The sequence below is a fragment of the Excalfactoria chinensis genome, unplaced genomic scaffold, assembly GCF_039878825.1.
Source record: "Excalfactoria chinensis isolate bCotChi1 unplaced genomic scaffold, bCotChi1.hap2 Scaffold_85, whole genome shotgun sequence".
Classification (NCBI taxonomy): domain Eukaryota; kingdom Metazoa; phylum Chordata; class Aves; order Galliformes; family Phasianidae; genus Excalfactoria; species Excalfactoria chinensis.
Window position 1 is genome coordinate 884,147 of NW_027315717.1, and position 24,509 is coordinate 908,655.

Below are 24,509 nucleotides of genomic sequence, written 5' to 3' on the forward strand. Positions count from 1 at the left end.
GATCCGCTCACTGTTCTGCTTGCAGAGCATGCAGCGACAGCCCAGGCGGCTGCCGAGCTTGTGACCTGGGGCGTAATCCTGGGTGCTCTTAAAGCAGCCAGGGAGGAGGGGAAACTTGTTGAATCGTGTTTGTTAGTTGGGCTTGTGTTTGACCCGGAGCAGCCGGGAGGGCGGCCGGGAAAAGCGGCTGAGGACGGTGGGACCCAGGAGAGCCGTCTGGGGAGGAGGCGGGGAGATGGGACGGGGTCTGGGAGAAGCGGAGAAGAAAAAGTTAAAGACGGCGAAGATGGGACGGGGTCCGGGAGAAGCGGAGAAGAAAAGGTTAAAGATGGCGAATTCCAATCGACCACACACCCTCTCGACTGCCAAGTGGACACTTCAGTCCCATATCCTTTGTCATTGGGGGGTGGGGAGTGCGGGCGCACGGCTAATTCGAGTGGTTGGAGAAGTAGGCGTGTTCCAGACCCGGGGGGAGCGCAAACGTGGTGCTATCCCGGGGGGGGGAGTAGCGGGCGTGCAGCTAATTCGAGTGGTTGGGGAAGTAGGCGGTACGGCTGCTGGCGGCGGCGGGGGAGCTCGCTGCTGCGATCAGTCCGAGGGCCGCCTGATCGGACCCGGGCCCAACTCCTGCTGCGCTGCGCCAACGGGACAGGACCGACAGAGCTTGCAGCTGCAAGTTGTTCGCTCGCTGTGGCTCCTGTTGCCTGCCAGTCATGCAGGGGACCGGGGCTCGATTCGCCGGCGCGGAGCCGCTCCGCCTTCCGGCATCGGGCTGCCGGCTGCTGCCGCGAGTTCCGTTTACCCCTGGCTTTAAACACACTAAAGACTTTAACGGCGCATGACCCTGTGCTCCCTCACAACACTGAAAGCCTCACATGTGTGATTCTCAAGCTGGTGCAATATACATTCTGGAAAGAGGGGTGGATGACTGAGCTTGGGAGGGTTGTGGCAGCTGAACAAGATGATCCCTTTCACTCTGTGCATGGTATAGACATGCAAGAGGGAATTAAAGCAGAGTGCTTGCAGCTGGTGGGTTTTGATATTCAACCATGTGTTAAGAAACTATGGAATATGCAGAAACTGGTAGGAGCCCTCCAGTGGGTTCGGGGTGCTTTGGGGATACCTGCTCGATTGATGAAGCCCTTGTATGGTCAGCTAAAGGGATCCGACCCAAAAGAACCCCAAAATCCGTCTAGCAAAATGGCTGCAGCTTGGCAAAAGATCTTACAGAGCTGCATGGACACTGCTCAAGGTCTTGAAATGGCCCAGCTAGCTCAGTTGGTAGAGCATGAGACTCTTGATCTCAGGATGGTGGTTTGGCAGGATTCCAACCATAGTTCACAGGCTGCTGTCTTCACAAACCGAATGGTCAGCGTGCAGATGCTTGAGGTGATGGCTGTGACGGTCGCAGTGCACCTCTGGCGAATGATACCCTCTAACATTGTTGCTGACTCCATCTTTGCAGCCAAGCTGTTGGCCTGGATGGGCCGGGAGGACTTCCCAAGTTCAGAGGCTGCTGGAATTTTAGATGAGACCTTGACCTCTCACACAGCTCCTGTTGCATCCTTATATGTGTGTGGTCACTCTGAGGTGCCAAGCCTTTTTACCAGAGGTAATGCAATAGCAGATAAAGTTGCCAGCACTCCTGTCTTTGGCCTAGGGTCACTGCAGATCTGGCAAACTGGTATCATCTGGGAGTCTTGCTTGTCTCCCCGTCAAGGGCTGGCTGTTGCTATGAGTGCCTCCTCTGTTGTCATCACGGCCACTGAGCATGTCGGGTCTGGCTTGACTGCAGTCCGATACCATTTGGCAACCGCTGTTGCTATGGTCGGTTTGCCCAGTCACGTTGAGACTGACAATGGGTCCTGCTTCACTTCTCGTTTTACTCAGGAATGGTTGGTGAAGACTGACTATGGGAAGTGGGATAAGAGTTCTTTCCTTACAGGAGCAGTTGGTGGGGAGTCCGAATCTGGTACCTGAGACTGTTCTGCTGCTGTTGGTCTCGGTGATTAGTACCGCTCGAACAACAAGCGCGGGGACCTTCTGGATTCAGTCTAGAATTGTCGGGTCTCAGCCAACAGTAGATTCACACTTATCTGTATTTGCAACTTCACTTATCTTTTAGGATGTGTTCTTCTTATCCTATAGTGTGATTCTAGTTACCTAGTCACTACATATCGATTACACGCTAATGTAATGATGGTGCATGTTGCCGTGTGCTGATGAGCTGATGGACGCTATCGAGGCTACGGACAGAAGACTTTGACTACTGTTCACCATACAGAGAAGATGCATCATGCAAGAATGATGAAGAATAGAAAGAAGAATGACAAAGAATGAAGAAGAATAGAAAACATCACGGATGAGAACTGTTTCTCGGATGGTTCCAGACATCAAAGGGACTATCTTAATATACACTTCATTTAGTTGTGGTATTGTTTTCTTTTGCACAAATGTAACTTGCACTACTCATTATATCAGATAGAGCTTTTAAGGTTTATATAAAGTTTATAGAGAGTAAGTTATATTAAGAGTAATATATTAATAGATCTTAAGGTTTATATAAATTTATAGAGTAAGTTATATTAAGAGTAAAATATTAATAGAGTAATAGAGTTATGATAAGAGTAATATATTAATATCGTTAGAGTTGCATTAAGATTAGTATTAGTCTTATTAAGGTTAGATTTGACTAAGTAGATAAGTAATTCAGTTAAACTGAGTACAATAGTATAAGTATATTGCATAGAACATATAGAATAATATCAAATTTATAGTAGATTATACTTGGGATTTTAGTGTTCACATTGAAAAGGGATAAATTGTTGTCTTGGGGGGCGGGGAGATGTTGTAGATGCTAACGAGGATGAACCTTGTAGTACAAGCATATAGGCGGTAGCGGGGCTTTTTCGGGATGTGACGGTGATAGTAATCCAGCCTCTTCCGTCTCAAGGTACATTGGCGCGCATTTCAAACGTGCCCTAGGGGGCGTAGACGAAGTAGTAAGGTATATAAGATATTGATTACTCCTAATAAACACCATTTTGCCACGTTTCTTGATGAGTCACGGTGGTCTTTTGGCTCTGGCAGAGGTTTCGCAAGAAGCTGGGAAATTGGGGGTTTCCGAGTCACGGCAACATCAGAGCTAATGGAAATGGCAAACAGAGGAGACCAACAGTGTCTGTTCCCAGCTTTCTGATCAGGGAGTGCAAGTGGAAGGCGCCCTTTGCAGGCAGATGGGAGCCTGATGTTGTCAGGCCTGTATCCCCTTTAGGGGCCTTTTTCACTCCAGGAACAGCACAGCAGGGCATGTGCCATCCAGGAGATCCGAGGAGAGCACAGATGGCAGCTTCTTGACCAAGCCGTGGTGGTACCAAAGAGGAGAGGTGCTCTGCTGGATCTCATACTCTCCGTCAAGGAAGGTCTGGGGTTAACTGTGAAGGTCAAAGGGGCATCAGGCCATGTGCAAGACACAAATGGATCTCTTTCTATTAATTAATTAATTAATAAATGTTGAGGCTGTAAGCTTAAATGATGATCATAAATGTCAATAAAACAGACAAAGAATTGAAGCCCCGGTGGCTCAGCGGTAGGATTGCCGCTTGCAACACCAGGGGGCCCGGGTTCGAATCCCCCCTGTGGCGCAAGGGGTAGAAGTGCCGCTCTGCTACACAGAGGGCTCGAATCCCGGGAGTTGGACTCGATGATCTCTAAGGTCCCTTTCAACTCGCACAATACTATGATGATACTATGATGAAGACACAGATAGAAATCAATGAAAATGTGTTAACCCTTCTCAACATGAGAAAATCTCATGTGTCCTGTCCATTTTGAGTTGTAAATATGAGTACTTGAGGGGATTTTGTGTCTGTTTTTCTTTTCCCATATTTGCGATCTTTTCCAGAACCGTGTTTTCAGGACACAGATGCCTTCATGTTCAGGGACACAGACAGCGGTGCCAGTGCCAATGCCCTGTGACTAAAGCCCGGTGTCCGCCGCTGCTCTTCCCTGCTGCCTATTTGATGTCCCTCATCCTCCAGGTGTCTCCAGCTGTCCTAAATAAATGGCCGTGGTTAAGGCCACGTTTTCAGCAGGCCATCTGGACACACGCTCCTCCCACTGCCCTCCAGATTGCTCCATCCCTTGCATTTTGTTCAGTCAGATACCTCCCAATTATTATCCATCTGATTTCTGACTTTCAGGGGGATTACTCAAATTTGCTCCATCTTTCCAAAGTCTGATGGACTGTGTTGTCAACTCCTTCACCATGATTCTGTCAATCCCTTCCTATTTATACTTTTTCTTTTTCTTCTCCTTTTTTTCTTTTTCTTCCTTTCTTTTTCTTTCACTTATTTTCCTTTTCCTTTTTTTCTTTCTTATTAAAGCACAAAGTCTGAAAGATGTTTATTAATGTCAGTAAAGGTGAATAAAAGTGTTGAAGACAAAGATAGAAATCAATGAGAATGTATTAACCCTTCTCAATGTGTGAAATACTCACAAGTCCTGTTCAGTTTTAAGTTGATACCTCCCAACTACCTGGCTGATTTATCCAAGGAAGATTACTGGAATTTGATCCATTCCTCAAAAGTCTGATGGATTCTGTTGTTAACTCCTTCACCGTGATTCTATCTATAACATCCTATCTGTCTCTGGCTTATTTCTTCTACAAATATTCCCTGTGAAAGAAAAAACTCAATAGAAGCAGCTTGGACATGGCATGGAGCTGATCACTGTGTTTTACTGTTCATTCATTTGCATCATCTTTCCTTTTGTTTTCTGGCTAAAAAGATGGAGAACTCTTTCTTTGCCCTTGTGCAGCTGGTTCTCTGTGGAAAACCAGTGGGAGTTGGTGCAAAGCAGGTTTAACAATGAGTGGGTGGCTGCAGAGGAAAAGAGTGATGTAAGGAAAAGTGATGCAAGCCCCATGGGGTCAATGTGAGCAGAAGTGGGTTGAGAAGGACTTCTGTCCACACAGTAACAGAATAGAATGCATTGGGGACATCCTGGATTGCTACCAGTTGCACAGTGCTGCTTTAAAGACTTGCTTATAAACAAGTATAAATAAATAGATAGTAAATGTCTGCTGGATCCCTCCTCTTCAAGATATGTCCAGGTACCCCTCCATTTTGCTGAACAACTTCTGAAAACCTGAAGAATATGACAGGAAGGCAAAAGGCACAGGAGGCTCTTCAGGTTATAATGGGCCCAAGGGTGCATTTGATGCTGAGTCCATCAACCTGCAGTGCAGAGAGAAGACTGAACAACAAGAATAGTGCTCAACAAGACAAAGGCAGAAGTAACAGTGAAGTTTCCTGGAGTATTAATGGGCCCACTGAGAGGCACTAACAAGCCATCTTCCCAAGGGACTTGTTAGAGCAGATAATTGGAAGCCATGAGTACAGGCAGGCAAAGGCACTGGCATGGTGGCTCAGTTGGTGAGAAACCCCTCTTTTGCCATACAAAGCAAACAGGCCAAATCCTGATTCCCAGACCCTTGGCAAGGGGATCCTGTCCGTCATGTTTGCTCAGGGCCCTTCCTGGGGCAGTGTGATGGAGGTCTGTATGATGCTAAATGAACGACATGGGGACAGAAGATTCCAGGCTCTGCATGGGATGCAAGGATGATGTGGGGTTCATGTCTCATGTGTGCTCCGTCTCTCATCACAGGCTGTGGGATGTAAGAAAGGCCCAATCTGAACAAGCAGTCAATCCTAATGAAACTCTGAACTTCAGATCACTCAGTTCCAGTGTCCTCCTTTGTACACCCTCCCATAGATTGATGTCCTTTATGTTCTGCGGTGCCCAGGAGTGAACCCAGTGCTCCAGGTGAGGCTGTAGCAATGCAGAGCAGAGAGGGACAGTCCTTTCTCTCACCCAGCTGGCAATAACTTGCTTGATGCACTTAAGGGGACAGCTGAGTTTCCTGGCTGCCTGGGCACACTGCTGATTCACGTTCAATATGATGCTTATCAGGACCCCCAGTCCTGTTCAGTCAGTCTGCTCTCCAGTGTCCCATATCCAGTCAGTGTGTATGTCCAGGATTGCCCCTACCCAGGCTCACAATCAGGCACTTGTTCTTGTTATGGTTTATGCACTTGGTGCTTAGGACCAACTGGTACCCACTTCTCTGACTTGTCCGCATCTCTCTGCAAGTCCTGTCCCCCCTCAGTGGAGGCAACAGCATCTCCTCATCTGGTATCATCAGCAAACTTGCTCAGAACATCTTCTAGTCCTGCATGCAAAAACATGAAAGAGAAGTGGCCCTAAAATGGAGCCCTGGGAACCCTGATAGTGACCATCTACCAGCCCGATGGAACCCATTGACTATAATCCTTTGGGCCTGACTTATTGGCCAACTGCTCACTGACCACATCCTGTTTCTGTCTAACGGTATGCTTGACATTCTGTCCAGGAGGGTGCTGTGAGAAACAGTATCAGAAGCTCTACTGAAATCCTCAAGGATAACATCAACTGGCTTCTCTTGGTCAGCTAAGTGGGTAACCTTGTCAGAAATGGACCATAATTAAACAGGACCTTCCATTCAGAAACTTGTGTTGGCTGTGACCAGTTACAGAATTGTCCTTCAGCTGTTTTTCAGTCACTCCCACCATCATTGTCTCCATAATTTTACCAGGCTCTGGAGTGAGACTGACAGGTCCATAATTGCCCCTGTAACATTTCTTGTTCTTCCTTACAATGAGAGAACATTTGCCAGCTTCCTGTCATCTGGCATGACCCCAGACTTATGTAGATGCAATTGAAATGAGAGCCCAGAGCAAACTAAGGTTTCATCAGCGAACAAACGTAGATGTGCCATAGCTTTGCAATGCCTTGAACTCCAGAGTATGCCACAGATGGAGCAGAGAGGAAGATCTGCCTCTTCTGTTGTGACCTCACCCATTTTCTAAGTAGAATACCACTACATGATACATGGGGACTGTGGCTCTGCTTTGCTCTGCTCACAGAGGAGAAGTGCAGGGCGTTGCTCTCATGTCTGTGTAGATAAACTCACTTCCTCTTAAACCCTTTTCCCTCTGTAAACTATTCCACTATTTGTACCCTCATTTACACTTCCACATACCCTCTGGTACACTTCCATATGCCATTAACAATTACACTTTATTATACCATCAAAACAGTTTGTCAAACAATACTGTTTTTTAGATCCCATGCACGCCCTTACTACCATATAACTTTTCCATTAACAGTCTTTATTGTTCAGTTTTAAACACCTGAACCAGCCCTGATTGGCCCACCTCTCTCACACAGTTCCTTGCAAGCAGAACATAGTATTACATAAATTGGTTGACACTCATTAATTTTTTTATTTTATTTTATTTTATTTTATTTTATTTTATTTTATTTTATTTTATTTTATTTTATTTTATTTTATTTTATTTTATTTTATTTTATTTTATTTTATTTTATTTTATTTAAAGTATGTTATGAATAAAAGGAATACTAGGGAGACAGTGGGTACCCTACTAAGTGAGGGTGGTATTCTGTTAACAAGAGATGCTGAGATGCTGTAGATACTGAAGGCCTTCTTTGCTTCTGTCTTCAGTGAAAATGCTCTCCTTCAGCATCCAAACGGTGGATGTGAGCAGTGTGAGGCAGTGCGAGGTGTGTTTCAGCAGTGCTAAGTGTGGGTAACCTTTGCTTGGAACATTTGCTTATGAGCATGGTATGCAGGCTCCTCTTCCCTCCCCTCAGTTTCCCATCGGTGTTCTCCAGGCTTCTCCTGACCTCCTCATGTCAGTCATCTCATTAGGGGCAGCTTTCCACCTACCAGCCTAGGCTCCAGAATGGCTCCTGTGGAACCTGGGTAACTTTAATCCGACCTTTGTGCAGGATTCCTCAACCACAGACCATCCTGGAGGCAGCAACCACCTCTGTGTCCAAAATGGAAGAAGCCATGAAGAAAGCTGTGATCAACGGAGTGGAATTGTGGACAGTGAAGTAAAATCCAGTTGGCGGCTGGTCACAAGCGGTGTCCCCCAGTGCTCAGTGCTGGGACTGCTTCTGTTTAACATCTTCATTGATGATCTGGATGGGGGGATTGAGTGCACCCTCAGTAAGTTTGCAGACAACACCAAGTTGGGAGGGAGTGTTGATCTGCCTGAGCGGGGAAGGGCACTACAGAGGGACCTGAATAGGCTTGATCGATGGGCCAAGGTTAACGGAATGTGTTTCAATAGGGCCAAGTGTCAGGTCCTGCATTTTGGTCACAACAACCCCAGGCAACCCTACAGGCTTGGCGAGAATTGCCTGGAAAGCTGCCTGATGGAAAGGGACCTTGGTGTGCTGATGGACAGTCGGCTAAATACAAGCCAGCAGTGTGCACAGGTGGCCAAGAGGGCCAATGGCATAATGCCTTGGATCAAGAATGGAGTGGTGAGCAGGACTAAGGAAGTCATCCTGCTCCTGTACATTGGTGAGGCCTCACCTTGATTACAGTGCCCAGTTTTGGGCACCTCAGTACAAAAAGTCATAGAGGAACTGGAGTAGGTCCAGAGAAGGGCAACAAGGCTTGTGAAGGGCTTGGAAAATCAACCCTATGAGGAGAGGCTGAGGAAGCTGGGGCTGTTTAGTCTGGGGAAAAGGAGGCTGAGGGGAGACCTTAATGCTCTCTTCCAGTATCAGTAAGGTGCTTACAGAGAGAACAGGGCAAGTCTCTTCTCACTGGTGACAAGTGACAGGACAAGGGGAAGTGGCCTCAAGTTGTGCCAGGGTAAGTTCAGGTTCGACGTTAGGAAACACTTCTTTACAGAAGGGGTAGCTAAACACTGGAACGGGCTCCCAGGGAGGTGGTTGAGTCACCATCACTGGGTGTGTTTAAGAGCTGTTTGGATGAGGTGCTCAGGGATATGATTTAGCTGACGGTTGTTAGAGTTAGGGTACTATGGTTAGGCTGTGGTTGGACTTGATGATCTTCTAAGTCTTTTACAACCTGGGTAATTTTATGATTCTATGATTCTATGAAGCTTGGAAAATTATGATGTGATAACCCATATCCAAGAACTTGTCCTGTGCAGGGTCTCACAGGGAATGAGCAAGAGGGGACGTGACAAACAACATGCAATCCAGCTGCTGCTGCTGGCCTCTCAGAGGCACTGGCAGATGTAAGCCTGAAAGCACAGACCCCAGCCAGGAGCCCAGGGATGGCCCGTCAGCTGTTGCAGGCTGAAGTCACTGTATATTCTGATGAACAGCTTTGTGTTTCCTACCAGACTGTGGGTTTCTGAGAACATCTGACCCTGACAGCTCCAAAAGAAGGAGGACAGACAGAGTCACTGCATGTCCTTTATTCTGCAAGGTTCACAGAGAGCCTGGTTCGTTATGTACAGTGTGTATGGGCTACACTAGAAAAATACAAACAGAGTAGGAATTCATTTGACTAATGATGATTTAGTGAAAAACATTACAGTACACATATATATAAAGAATAATTATAAATTACACATATGAAATGAACGGAACAATCAATAAAAGAGAGCTTGATTCAGAAAAAAAGCTGGATTACATTATATGAATTCCAAAAGATGGGAAGTTCACAGCTTTTGAAACACATTTAGTAATCACTTTCCTCACTGCATCCTTTATCTCCCTGTTCCTCATGCTGTAGATAATAGGGTTCAGTGTTGGAGGTACCACCGAGTACAGAACTGCCACCATCAAGTCCATGGATGGAGAGGAAGCAGAGGGTGGCTTCAGGTAGGCAAAAGAGGCAGAGATGAGAAACAGGGAGACCACGGCCAGGTGAGGGAGGCACGTGGAGAAGGCTTTGTGCCGTCCCTGCTCTGAGGGCATCATCAGCACAGCAAGGAAGATCTGCACATAGGACACCACTATGAAAACAAAACACCCAAAGAATAAACTGATACTAAAAATGACAAGCACAAATTCCCTGAGGTAGGAGCCTGAGCAGGAGAGCTTGAGGATTTGGGGGATTTCACAGAAAAACTGGTTGACAACATTGCCTTGGCAGAGAGGCAGTGAAAACGTACTGGCAGTGTGCAGCAGGGAATAGAGAATCCCAGCACCCCAGGCAGCTGCTGCCATGGTGGCACAAGCTCTGCTGTCCATCAAGGTCCTGTAGTGCAGGGGCTTGCAGATGGCAACGTAGCGGTCATAGGACATGATGGTGAGAAGGGAAAACTCTGCTGAAGCGAAGAAGACAAAGAAAAAGAGCTGTGCAGCACATCCTGTGTAGGAGATGGCCCTGGTGTCCCAGAGGGCGTTGGCCATGGCTTTGGGGAGAGTGGTGGAGATGCAGCCCAGGTCGAGGAGGGCCAGGTTGAGCAGGAAGAAGTACATGGGGGTGTGCAGGTGGCGGTCGCAGGCTACGGCTGTGCTGATGAGGCCGTTGCCCAGGAGGGCAGCCAGGTAGATGCCCAGCAAGAGCCAGAAGTGCAGGAGCTGCAGCTGCCGCGTGTCTGCCAACGGCAACAGGAGGAACTCGCTGATGGAGCTGCTGTTGGACATCTGCTGTTCCTGGGCTTGGAGTCCTGCTCAGAGTGCAGAAGATAATAACAGGTTCAAACCATTCTCAGAGACGCTCTTTCTGCTGTATTATGAAATCTTTTAATTCTCCTATGACATTGTTCATTTAGCACCATAACTTCAATTTCATTTCATGAAGTTCAACATTCCCTTATCAGAAGAAGCATATGGAGTTGTAGCCTTCCTATCATCTTCTAATCTTATCCCATCTCCGTGGTTATTCTCATCTGTTTCTTGTCTCATATCTTTTCCCACACAGTTCTTAGAGCCCCCAAACCCAACCTCTGTTCCTTTCAGTATCTATAGGATAAACATGCCTGTTTGCAAGATAAGTGCATTATTCTTGTCAAGAGGAAATGATAATAATTTCAACTAATTCCACCCTTTGAGAGAGAAGAAGCTGAAACACAACACATGTGACTGTTCTCAAAACAAACAATAGACTGAAGAGAATTTCATGAATCTCAGAGCTGTGTGCAGATTAGGCAGCCCATTTTAGATTTCTGCCTACAATCCTTCTTGCCTTCCCTCAGAGCAGGAGATGGAAAGTCCCTTCCTGGTCTCTCCTCTTGCAAAGTGCCCTCAGATGCATTCAGTTTTGCAGTGGAGCTGTGATCCCCCTGCCCCAGGCAGCAGCTGTGGCAGCACAAGCTCCTCTACCGGGGGGCTCCTTCCCCCCTCAACACGTCTCCCCGCAGCACCCTGGACAGCTCCCCGGGCAGGCTGAGTGCTGAGCCTGGCAGGCGGCAGAGTCCCATAGCCGGCACACAGCCCCTGGGGCACAGCAGGGACCCTGCTCTGCAGGACAGCCCAGGGCACCCGCCTGCAGCCCCACATGCACAGCCTGCAGCCGTGCTGGGACACGCAGCACTCAGGGCTGTGCTCTGATGCTGAAGCACGGAAGCCCTCAGCTGGAGCAGAAGGCTTTTTCCACAGTAAAGAAACATGCAGTGCCTGCAGCCAGATCTGCTATGGGATATCACAGTTATAGTTAACCCTCTATGAGTAGCAACTGTATGGCCTGAAGTGAGACTTACCGTGTCATTGTCTGTCAGCAATGCTCCTGCAGCATGTTCCAAGCCTGCTCACTGCATACACATCCTGGAAGCTCTCTCCCCTTTCTCTCCTCTCCTTCTGACACCTGCAGGCTGTGCTGTGCACGAGATCTGCTCCTGGTCACAGCTGTCTGTCTGCAGCACCATCCTCTTTTATGAGCTACCTGTGTCCCAGGAGCCCAGCCCAGCTCAGCACACCAGAGGATTTGAGTTTCTCTTCCTCAGTGCTTCCTCTGGAGATTTCCCTGGGGCTCCTGAGCTGAATGTTCCTGATAGACAGCAGGGTCATCTATGAAAAAGGCTCTTGGATGTCGGATAAACTTGACTGACTGATTCCAGAAGCATAGTTTGGAGTTGAGGAAACAACCTCTCTAACCTGGAGTTAGGTTTTAATGCAGGAATGCATGTATTCGGCACAGGATGCAAAGGGGATCAATCCTTCCCTGCACACCAGCAAGCAGAAGTGTTACTTATTTTAATGTCAGGCTGATCCATATTCAGCAGATCTCCTGGAACTCATCTACATATTCATTATTTTCCAGGAACTCATTTACATTCTGTCCCTCCCTCTGGCACATGCGCTGTTTGTAGCTGGGTTCTTCCTGCAGTGGTCGTGGGGATGAAATCAGGCATCTTCCTTGCAAACACTCAATGTCTTCCTCATTCTGTCCCTTTTACCCCATCATGTTTGATAGAAGTAGCCTGGTTCTGTCTGGCTTCTTCCATTTAGGGTGCAGGATGCTATTCCTTTAATGTAACTGCTCATCCTACCTGTTTATGGGCACATATACCTGTCTTCTACCTTTGAGGCTAACTCTTTTACTGTATCAGGTTGTCCTAACAGATTGTGTTTGCCTAGCAGGAGTGTAAATGCCTCACCTGGAAAGCTCGACTCCTGGCCCTTAATAAAAACAACACACAGACAAGGACAGGGACTCTCTGACTCCCCCTTTGCAGGGCTGTTATTCAGATGAGGCAATCAGTGCAGGTGTCTCATGTCCAGATGTAAAACCCTGGGGTTGAAAGCAGATTCACTTCCCAAAGACCCATGGGAGATGGTACTCCTCTTGACTCGAAGCAGATGTGCACAAGGAGATGACAGTATGCATGAGCCCCTGGTCTGAATCCTTGGCCTTTCTTAAGATGGAATGACTTGCTCAAAAACAGTCATTCAATGAGTACAAGGTGCCTGTGGTGCTCATAGATGTATGCAGCAGGGCCTGCAGGCTGTGGTAGACATCTGAGAGAGCCACCTCCTTCCTGAGCATCAGCTGGTGGCCAGACAAGGCATGGGAGCATTCTTGGGCATCCTGAATGACATCAGATGTTCGAGTAATGGGCACCTGAGAGTGCAGCGTTATTCAGAACTGATCGTTCTATATTCTCCATCTATTGCAAATTCCAGAGCTTAAGGCATTCCACCGCTGTGACACACCTACATTTTCTCACAGTTGACATGTTTGTTTATTCTGGGCTCTAATTGGAATGGCAATTCCCTGGGGTCTCCAGCACACCCCCTGCCAGCTGGCAAATGCAGATGAGAACCTTCAGGAAAGCCATGCCCTGGTAGTGACAATGCTTGCTGGACAAATTTCAGCCCCACAATGCGTCTCATAACTGTGCGCCACATTCTGAACACCAGTACCATGGTGTAGATGCCAGCCCCAGCCAGCCTAAATCAAATCCTGCTTCTGGAATGGGATCACAAAATCAAAGAATCACAGAATTACAGAATGAGCCAGGTTGGAAGGCACCTCAAGGATCATGAAGATCCAACCCCCCTGCCTGGCAGGGCTACCAAACTTCCACACTTAACAGATCATGTTGCCCAGGGCCCCATCCAACCTGGCCTTGAACACCTCCAGAGACGGGGCATCCACAACCTCCCTGGGCAGCCTGTTCCAGGATCTCACCACTCTCCTAGTAAAGAACATCCCCCCAACATTCAACCTAAATCTTCCCTCTTTCAACTTAAAACCATTTCCCCTTGTCCTGCTATTTTCGGCCCTTTCAAAGAGCTTACTCCCCTCCTGATTATAGGATCCCTTCTCGTAGTGAAAGGCTGCAATGAGGTCACCCCTCAGCCTTCTTTCCTCCAGGCTGAACAAGCACAGGTCCTTCAGCCTGTCTTCAAAGGGGAGATGCTCCAGCCCCCTGATCATCTTTGTGACCCTCCTCTGGACCTTTTCCAAAATCTCCATGTCTTTCTTGTACTGAGGGCTCCACACCTGGACACAGTACTCCAGATGGGGCCTCACAAGAGCCGAGTAGAGAGGTTCAACCACCTCCCTATCCCTGCTGGCCACCCCTCTCCTGATGGAGCCCAGGATCCCATTTGCCTTCCGGGCTGCCAGAGCGCACTGCTGGCTCATGTTGAGTCTCTCATCCATCAGGACCCCCAGGTCCTGCTCTGCCGAGTTGCTCTCAAGGATCACTGCTCCCAGCCTGTACAGGTGCCTGGGGTTCTTCCGGCCCAAGTGCAAAACCTTGCACTTTGTTGTGTTGAACCTCATTAGGTTCACCTGAGCCCAGCTTTCCAGTCTGTTGAGGTCTCTCTGGATGGCATCCCTTCCTTCCATCGTATCAACTGTGCCACTCAGCTTGGTGTCGTCAGCAAACTTGCTGAGGGTGCACTCAATTCCCTCATCGATGTCATTAATAAAAATGTTAAAGAGCACGGGTCCGAAGACAGACCCTGGGGGGACACCGCTCGTTACCGGCCTCCAACTGGACATAGAGCCATTGACCACCACCCTCTGTCTGCGGCCTTTCAACCTATTTCTCATCCATCGAGTTGTCCACCCATCAAATCCACTTCCCTCCAATTTGGAGATGAGGATGTGGTGGGGGGCCATGTCAGAGGCCTTGCTCAGGTCCAGGTAAATGACATTGGTCGCCTTCCCTTCGTCCACCATAGCTGTCATTCCATCACAGAAGTTCACAGGATTGGTCAAGCATGACCTTCCCCTGGTGAAGCTGTGCTGGCTGTCTCGGATCACATTCACATTCTTTATGTGATTGAGCATGTTGTCCAGGAGGATCTGTTCCATGATATTCCCAGGCACGGAGGTGAGACTCACCGGCCAGTAGTTCCCCGGGTCCTCCCTGCTCCCCTTCTTGTATATGGGAGTGACGTGACCCTTCCTCCAGTCATCCAGGACCTCACCTGACAGCCACGACTTCTCAAATATGATGGAGAGCGGCTCGGCAACCACCTCAGCCAGCTCCTTCAGGACCCTGGGATGCACGCCATCTGGCCCCATAGACTTGTACACATTCAGTCTAAGGAGGCACTCTCGGACTTGCTCTGCCCTTACAGTGGGGAGGGATTTACCTTCTTGGTCCCCACATAGAGGTTTGGGGATGCAGGGCTTAGGGACGTGGAAAAGACTAGAATCCTGGCCACCAGTGATGACCGAGGTGAAGAACTCCCTGTGAATGTCAAACCTCAATAGAAGCAGCTTGGACATGGCATGCAGTAGATCACTGTGTTTTACCGTTCATTCAATTGCATCACCTTTCCTACTGTTTGTTGGAAAAAAAAAAGAAAAAAAAAAAAAAAAAGAAAAAAAAAAAAGAAAAAAAAAAGAAAAAAAAAAAAGAAAATTAAAAAAAAAGAAATAGTGATGTGAGGAAAAGTGATGCAAGTCCCATGGGGCCAATGTGAGTAGAAACGGGGTGGGGGGGTTGAGAAGAACATTTTTCGACACAGAATAGAACGCATTGGGGACATCCTGGATTGATACCAGTTGCACAGTGCTGCTTTAAATCTTGTTTATATCCATCTCTAAATAAATAGACAGTAAATGTCTGCTGGATTCTTCCTCTTTAAGATCTATCCAGGTACCCCTCCATTTTGCTGCACAAGTTCTGAAAACTTGAAGAAGATAACAGGAAGGCACAAGGCACAGGAGACTCTTCAGATTATAATGAGCCCCAGGGTGCATTTGACGCTGAGTCCATCAACCTCCAGTGCAGAGAGAAGTTTGCAGAGAGTGCTCAGCAAGACAAAGTCAGAAGTAACAGTGAAGTTTCTGGGAGTATTAATGGGCCCACTGAGGAACATTAACAAGCAAGCTTCCCAAGGGACTCGTTAGAGAAGATAATTGGAAGATATGACTACAGGCAATGAAAGGCATGGTGGCCTAGATGCTTAGAAACCCTTTCTTTGTCTTATGAAGCAGACAGGCCATGTCCTGATCCCCAGACCCTTGGTAGAGAGAACCTCATGCTGACTAAGGATCCTTCCTGGGGCAGTGGGTTGGAGGTCAGTATGATGTTAAATGAAAGACATGGGGACAGAAGATCCCAGGCTCTGCATGGGCTGCAGGGACACTGTGAGGTTCATGTCCAATCTGTGCCCCGTGTCTCATCGCAGGATGTGGGATGTGAGAAGGGCCCAGTCTGAACAAGCAGTCAATCCCGATGAAACTCTGAACTTCAGATCTCTCAGGTCCAGTGCCTTCCTTTGCACACCCTATCTTGGTTTAACGTCCTTTATGTTCTGTGGTGCCCTGAAGTGCACCCAGTGCTCCAGGTGAGGCAGCAGCAGTGCAGAGCAGACAGGGACAAACCTTTCCCTCACTGACCTGGTAATACCTTGCTTGATGCACTCCAATGGACCGCTGAGCTTCCTGGGTGCCTGGGCACACTGCTGACTCATGTTCAATTTGATGTTTACCAGGACTCACTGGATGCAACAGCACCTCCAATCAGCAAATTTGCTCAGAACAACTCCAAGTCCTGCATGCAGGTCATCTGCAAAAACATGAAAGAGAAGTGGCCCTAAAATGGAGCCCTAAGGAACCCTGATAGTGACCATCTACCTGCCCGATGGATCCCATTGACTGTAATCATTTGGGCCTGACCTGTTGGCCAACTGCTCACCCACTACGTTCTGTTTCTGTCTAGCTGCATGCAGGACATTCTGTCTAGAAGGATGCTGTGAGAAATAGTATCAAAAGCTCTACTGAATTCCTCAAGGATTTCATCCATTTTCAACTGGATTACCTTGGTCAGCTAAATGGATAACTGTGTCATAAAAGAACCTGAAGTTAAACAGGACCATCCCCTCAGGAACTTGTGTTGGCTGCGACCAATGACAGAATTGTCTTTCAGCTGTTTTTCCATAACTCCCACCACCATTGCCTCCATAATTTTACCAGGCACTGGAGTGAGACTGACAGGTCCATAATTGCCCATGTCATCATTCTTGCTCTTCCTTACAAGGAGACAACATTTACCAGCTTCCTGTCAATGGGCATGACCCCAGAGTTATTTAGTTGCAATTGAAATGAGAGCCCAGAGCAAATTAAGGTGTCATCAGTGAAAGACCGTACATGTGCCATAGCTTTGCAATGCCTTGAACTCTAGAGTATGCCACAGATGGAGCAGAGAGGAAGGCCTGCCTCTTCTGTTGTGACCTCCTCCATTTGGTAAGCAGAATAACACTACATGATACATGGGCACTGTGACTCTGCTCTGATCTGATCGCAGGGGAAAGGTGAGGAGAGTTGCTCTAATGTCAGTGCAGATAAAATCACTTCGTCTTTATCCCTTTTTTCCTCTGTAAACTATTCCACTATTTGTACCCTCATTTACACTTCCACACACCCTCAAGTACACTTCCATATGCCATCAACAATTACACTTTCTTATACCATCAAAACAGTTTGTCAAACAATACTGTTTTTTAGATCCATATACACCCTTACTACCATATAACTTTTCCATTAAGGGTCTGTATTATTCAGTTATAAACACCAGAAACAGCACAGATTGGCCCACATCTCTCACACAGTTCCTTGCAAGCAGAACACAGTATTACATAAATTGGTTGACACTCATTAAAAAAGAAAAATAATAAAGATTTATTTATTTATTTATTTATTAGTTTATAAAGTATGTTATGAAGAGAAGGAAGACTAGGGAGACTGTGGGACCCCTACTAAGTGAGGGGGGTATTCTGGTAATGAGTGATGCTGAGACGCTGGAGATACTGAAGGCATTCTTTGCTTCTGTCTTCAGTGAAAAAGCTCTCCCTTAGGAATCCCAGACCCAGTGAGAGGGTCTGGGGAATGGAAGGCTTGCCTTTAGTCAGGGAAGAGGTGGTCCGTGAGCGCCTAGGCCACACCAATGTTCATAAAGCCATGGGATCTGATGGGATGAATCCATGAGTGCTGAGGGAGCTGGCAGAGTTGATTGCTGAACCGCTCTCTATCATTTTTGAGAGGTCTTGAAGAGTGGGGGAGGTGCCTGAAGACTGGAGGATAGCCAGTGTCACTCCGGTCTTCAAAAAGGGCAAGAAGGAAGATCTGGGTTATTACAGGCTAGGCCGCCTCACCTCAGTCCCTGGAAAGGTGATGGAACAGCTTGTGCTGGAAGCCGTCTCCAGACAGCTGGAAGAAAAGGAGGATATCAGGAGAAGTCAGCATGTGTCCACCAAGAGGAGGTCATGCTCGACCAGCCTGGTCGCCTTCTATGACTTTTTCACTTGCTTGGTCGATGGGGCGAGAGTGGTGGATGTAGCCTACCTTAATTTCAGCAAGGCATTTGATACTGTCTCATATGACATTCTTATAACAAAGCTGAGGAAGTGTGGGATAGATGAGTGGACAGTGAGGTGGATTGAGAACTGGTTGACTGGCAGAGCACAGAGGATCGTCGTTGGCGGCGCAGAGTCTGGTTGTTGACCTGTAAGTAGCGGTGTTCCTCCGGGGTCAGGGCTGGGTCCAGTCTTTCTCAACTTCTTTATCAGTGACCTTGATGAGGGAATAGTGGCCACCAACATCTAGTTTGCTGATGACACAAAGTTGGGAGGATTGGCTGACACGCCTGTAGGCTGTGCTGCCATTCAGCGAGACCTGGACATGCTGGAGAGCTGGGCGGTATGAAATCAGATGAGGTTTAACAAAAGCAAGTGTAGAGTCTTGCACCTAGGAAGAAATAATTGCATGCACCAGGACAGGTTGGGGGAAGACTTGCTGGAGAGGAGCTCTGCAGAGAGGGACCTGGGCATCCTGGAGGAGAAAAGTTTGGCCATGAGCCAGCAGTGTGCCCTCGTGGCCAAAGAGGCCAATGGCATTCTGGGGTGCATGAAAAAGAGAATGTCTAGCAGGTCAAGGGAGGTGATCCTACCCCTTTACTCTGCCCTGGTAAGGCATCATTTGGAGAACAGTGTCCAGTTCTGGGCTCCCCAGTACAAAAAAAGACAGGGACCTCTTGGAAACACCCCAGCAGAGGGCCACAAAGGTAGTGAAGGGACTGGAGCATCTCCCCTATGAAGAAAGGGGAGGCCCTACAGAGGGATCTGGACAGGCTGGAGAGCTGGGCTGAAGTCAGTGGTATGAGGTTCAACAAGACCAAATGCCACGTCCTGCACTTTGGGACCTGGAATGGACTGCCCATGGGGTTGGTGTAGTCACTATCCCTGGAGGTGTTCACGGAATGACTGGATGTTGTGTTGAAGGACATGGATTAGTGGGAGCTATTGGTAGTAGGTGAACAGTTGGACTGGATGCTCTTTAAGGTCTTTTGAAACCATGGTGATTCTATGATTCAATGATATTATGTCCTTCTTTTGGTGCCCTTTTAGTTTCAGCAAACACTCTCTGGAAGGACTCACCACATGTCCGGAATTAGTTACTGACCACTAGAAATCTGGTGTTAAATTAAACAGACATTAATGTACTGCTATGACGCTGTTGTCTTTCAGGAGATGTTCACCATGAAGATGCAGGGACATCTCAGGGGAGAGGAGTGGGAAGGATAAAGATGACATCCTCTGCTGCTGAGCTGGGCTGGGCTCCTGGGACACAGCAAGCTCATACAAGTGGGCAGTGCTGCAGAGAGACAGCTGTGCCCAGGAGCAGCTCATGTGCACAGCACAGCCTGCAGGTGACAGAAAGAGAGGAGAGGAAGGGGAGAGAGCTTCCAGGATGTGAACGGTGTGAGCGGGCTGTGAGCTCACTGCAGGAGCATTGCTCACAGACCACGACATGGTAAGTCTCACTGCAGACCGTGAGCTGCTTTTAATAGAGGGTTACCTAAATTAAGACATCCCATAGCAGATCTGGCTGTAGGCACTGCATGTTTCTTTATTGTGGAAAAAGCCTTCTGCTCCAGCTGAGGGCTTCCGTGCTGAAGCATCAGAGCACAGCCCTGAGGGCTGCGTGTCCCTGCACGGCTGCAGGCTGTGCAGCCGGGGCTGCAGGCGGGTGCCCAGGGCTGTCCTGCAGAGCAGGGTCCCTGCTGTGCCCCAGGGGCTGTGTGCCGGCTATGGGACTCTGCCGCCTGCCAGGCTCAGCACTCAGCCTGCCCGGGGAGCTGTCCAGGGTGCTGCGGGGAGACGTGTGGGGGGAAAGATGCCCCCCGGCAGGGCTTGTGCTGCCACAGCTGCTGCCTGGGGCAGGGGGATCACAGCTCCACTGCACAGCAGGATGTTTCTATGGGCTCTTTGCAACAGAAGCACCAAGGCAGGGATTTTCCATTTCCTGTTCTTAGAGAGAGAAAAGAGGGTTGCAGGTAGCAATCTAAAAGGGGCTGTCAAATCAGAACACAGCTCTGAGACTCCCCAATATCTCTGCAATCCATCTGTTGTTTTGTGAACATTCACACAGGTAGTGCTTTCAGCCTCTCCTTCCTTAAAGGTTCAGTTATAGTTGTTTTCTGCAGACAATAATAGTGCACTTGTCCTGTTAACACACTGATTTCTCTGACACAATTTGAAGTGCACAGAGGCAGGGGCTGGGGTCTCTAAGAGCAGCTGCAGTAAAGAAGAAAATATACAGGAGGCTGGGATACTATTATGAAATGAGAAGAAAGCAAGAGCTCCCTAATCTTCTTAAGGGATGGTGAAGCTCATGAAAATTAATTCAGCTTCTGGAGGTAAATGATCGTTTTCCAAAGGGAAAGGAGAACTTTTATAGTATAGCAGGACTGTCTCTGAGATTGATTTGGACTTGTTATTATCTTCTGCACTCTGAGCAGGACTCCAAGCCCAGGAACAGCAGATGCCCAACAGCAGCTCCATCAGCGAGTTCCTCCTGCTGCCGTTGGCAGACACGCGGCAGCTGCAGCTCCTGCACTTCTGGCTCTTGCTGGGCATCTACCTGGCTGCCCTCCTGGGCAACGGCCTCATCAGCACAGCCGTAGCCTGCGACCAGCGCCTGCACACCCCCATGTACTTCTCCCTGCTCAGCCTGGCCCTCCTCGACCTGGGCAGCATCTCCACCACTCTCCCCAAAGCCATGGCCAACACCCTCGGGGACACCAGGGCCATCTCCTACAAAGGATGTGCTGCACAGATCTTTTTCCTTCTCTTCTTCCTCTCAGCAGAGCTTTCCCTTCTCACCATCATGTCCTATGACCGCTACGTTGCCATCTGCAAGCCCCTGCACTACGGGACCTTGATGGACAGCAGAGCTTGTGCCACCATGGCAGCAGCTGCCTGGGGCGCTGGGCTTCTCAATTCCCTGTTGCACACTGCCAGTACGTTTTCACTGCCTCTCTGCCAAGGCAATGTTGTCAACCAGTTTTTCTGTGAAATCCCCCAGATCCTCAAGCTCTCCTGCTCAGACTCAAATCTTAGGGAAGTTGTGCTTATCATTTTTAGTTGCAGTTTAGCATTTGGGTGCTTTGTTTTCATAGTTGTGTCCTATGTGCAGATCTTCCTTGCTGTGCTGAGGATGCCCTCTGAGCAGGGACGTCACAAAGCCTTCTCCACGTGCCTACCTCACCTGGCCGTGGTCTCCCTGTTTGTCAGCACAGGCATTTTTGCCAACCTGAAGCCCCCCTCTCTCTCTTCCCCATTTATGGACCTGATGGTGGCACTTCTGTATTCGGTGGTGCCTCCAACACTGAACCCAATTATCTACAGCATGAGGAACAGGGAGATCAAGCACTCTCTCAGGAAGGTGTTGCAATACGCACTATTTCAGCTTCCATAAAGTGTACATCTTCCTCACATGATTCCCAGTGATGGTTCTTTATGTTTTTTGCATATTTGATAGTTTGATTTTGTGTGATACCGTAATCTGCGGAAATATGTTTCACATTTTCTCACTTCTACCTTCTTTATATTTTCTCACTCCATGAGCTCGTGTAAACATGGAACCTGATTCCCTAAATATATTAAGCGATAAATAAAAATTGCAATGTAGACTTTTCCTTAGCTCTTCTCTCTTCTTGCCTTGTCTGGATCTGGTGGAGGTACAGCCACGGACAGCAGCAAAACATGATCTTTCATTTCTGCTCTATTTAGACTGCCACAGTTCTCTTGAGTACTTCCATTTGTGCAGGCCTGAAGGTCTTTTGTGTCTGACAACAGTTCTGATGTCTCTACAGCAGCACTCCTGTGCTGCAGTCAGTAGCCGGAAAAATGAATGGCTGTGCCAGAGCTGGTCTCCTTGCTGGCACTGCCATAACAAGAAGGACTCCTCAGAGCAGGACCTGAGAACTGGAGACCTCTTCCAAAGCTGGTGCATGGAATATACCTCAGGAGCTGCTCCCTGAGATCTTTTGGTGCTCTTCCATGTGTGACTGGGTCAGATTCAAGAGTCCCAAGTAGATCTTTAAGCGACTCGGGGCCGTGCTGTGGTTTAAAGTTTATGGGTTGAGATAAAGAGAAAAAAAAAAGGATAATAATTATGATAAATATATTTATACATAAATAATATATTTAGTACATTTTCACACATATACATCATATGCAGTTGCAGGCATATCTGCAAAGATACTAATCCCTATGCCTATCTGTTTGCAAGTCCAGGACTTGTTGCAGGGTGTTTAACAGCCTCAGGGTTCACTGTAGGAGCTGAAGTGGCTGTCAGGCTGTTACAAGAGCTGGAGCAACTGCAGAGCTCATTGCCAGGGCTGGAATCACCACAGGACCTGTGACTAAGTTGGAGCAGCTACTGGGATCATTGGAGGGGTTGGAGCGACCGCAGGGCTGTACCTCTTGGCACAGTGCACCTCCCTTGGGAGGGTTTTGTTTCATTTTCTTATCGCAATACTTGAAACAGCTACAGGACATGTGGCAGGAGTGACTGCAGAGCTCATTATGAGGGATGGAGTGACAGGAAGATCTGTCCAGAGCTTGGAGCAACTGCAGGATGTGTAGCAAAACCTTGGAGCTGCTACAGGGTCTGTGCCAGGAGTTGCAGAGAGTGCAGCACTGCCAGCTCTCTTCTCCTTGAGGATGCTGAAGAATACTGAACACAGTTCAGTATGAGGGGGCCAGGCCCTGGCACAATTCAGTCATTTGAACCTGTTTAGTATTACCAGGGACACAGCAGTCTTTCCCCCAATATTCTACCCGTTTCTCAGGATCCTTCAGTTTCTCAGAGAAGAAGTTCCTAAGCCCTGGTGGTGCCCACCGCTCCAGGCAGTTGCCCAGACCATCCAACACCCCTTGTCATGCAGATCTGTCTCACCTTGGGGCAGATCCCACAGTGACATTCTCAAATAATTTTTTAGTCTGAGACACAACCCAACCTGATACACATTAATGACATGTAGCAATGGGAGCATGATGGTTGGAGCATCCCATGGATAGTCAAAATCCTCAGGAGCTGTTGTAACTACATTTGGAGTTCCACGGAAAGGTAAGTGAGAGGAAGGCTGAGGGGCAGCTGGAAAGTGTCCTCCCATCTCTCCTCCATAGCCAGGCACCCTAAGGAGACAATGTTTGACAGCTGCCAGTTTTATCGCAACATAAACCAAAGCCAAACAGCATAGCAAAATAAATACCCCAAACATGGCCCCAGAGTTGACAAACAGTGCAGAAGGGAAAACAAGCAGCAAGCAAGGAGCTGTGCAATGCAGCATCATGAGAAGTCTCAGTGAGCTCTACAAATAGGGAAACAATCAGCATCATGGCCAGCAATTCTCCAGCTCCTACAAAGCCCTGTGCTAACTTGCTCTGGACAGATGCGCTCAACCCTTGGAGCCCCACATCAGGCACCAAAAAGACGGTGGTGGGAGAACCCAGCAGGTGACTCAGCAGCACACAGTGCTTTGTGCACTGCCCTCTACCCAGTGGGATGGGGAAGAGCACTGGGAAACAAAGTACAATTTGTGGGTTGAAATGGAGCTATTTACTAAGAGAGATACAAGGAGAGGTGTAATAGTTATCAGTATGAATCCATTTATATGGAACAGTACGTAACAACTGATGCACAAGCAGTTGCTCAGCACCACCAGACTGATGCCCAGCTGGGCCTTGGGCAGCAGAAGAGAGTGAGATGAACTCCCACCCCTTTCAATACTCCTTTTACTCACTCTAATTTGGTACGGAACATCCCTTTGGCCACTTTCAGTCAGCTGTCCTCACTCTGTTCCCTCCCAGTTCCATGTGCCCTCCACTGACCATGGCACTGGCTCTGTACAACACTGCTTAGCAGCAGCTGTAAACATCAGAGTGTCATCAACGTTGTTTTTCTCCTAGAACCAAAACTGCACCAGAGCAGACAGTCTGAAGGAAACAATGCCATCCCAGCTGTAACTCAGATACCTGCCTGTCCCCCTCCTCTTGTTCTTCCTGATCAGGAAGCAAGGAACAGAATCTGCTGCTCTCTATGAGCCCTTTCCATCAGCTCTCAGCTGGCTCCTCTGCCATCCCCAGGCAGAGCTCAGTGCACTCTCACAGAGGGCAGCAGCCTTTCCTCATCTTCCTTGCCCATCCATCATGAAGAGTCTGAATCTGCTTTGCTACAGTTCAGAGGTGAGAATCAACCCACCATGTCTCTGTGAGCCAAACAAGACCCTAGGCCTGCAAACGCACAGCGATTTCAGTCTCGCTGAGTGAATGATTGTGGTCCTCTCCTTAGTGTAAAGACTCTTCAGAAAGCATCCCCTTCCAGAAGCATGTTTTGATTTAGCCTGGCTGGGCCTTGCATCTACACCATGGTACTGATGATCAGAAGGTGGCACACGGGTACGAGATGCATTATG

At 48.2% G+C, this 24,509-nt stretch overlaps 2 protein-coding genes across 2 annotated transcripts in view; one reads left to right on the top strand and one right to left on the bottom strand.

Annotated features, from left to right (window-relative positions):
* LOC140265438 (olfactory receptor 14J1-like) overlaps positions 1–24,509 on the top strand; it is a 201,111-nt gene that overhangs the window by 47,086 nt on the left and 129,516 nt on the right. The gene's annotated exons all lie outside the window — the stretch shown is intronic.
* Positions 9,520–10,485, bottom strand: LOC140265389 (olfactory receptor 14J1-like). The gene has a single exon (XM_072361308.1). It carries the CDS (start codon positions 10,483–10,485, stop codon positions 9,520–9,522), a length of 966 nt encoding a protein of 321 aa, XP_072217409.1.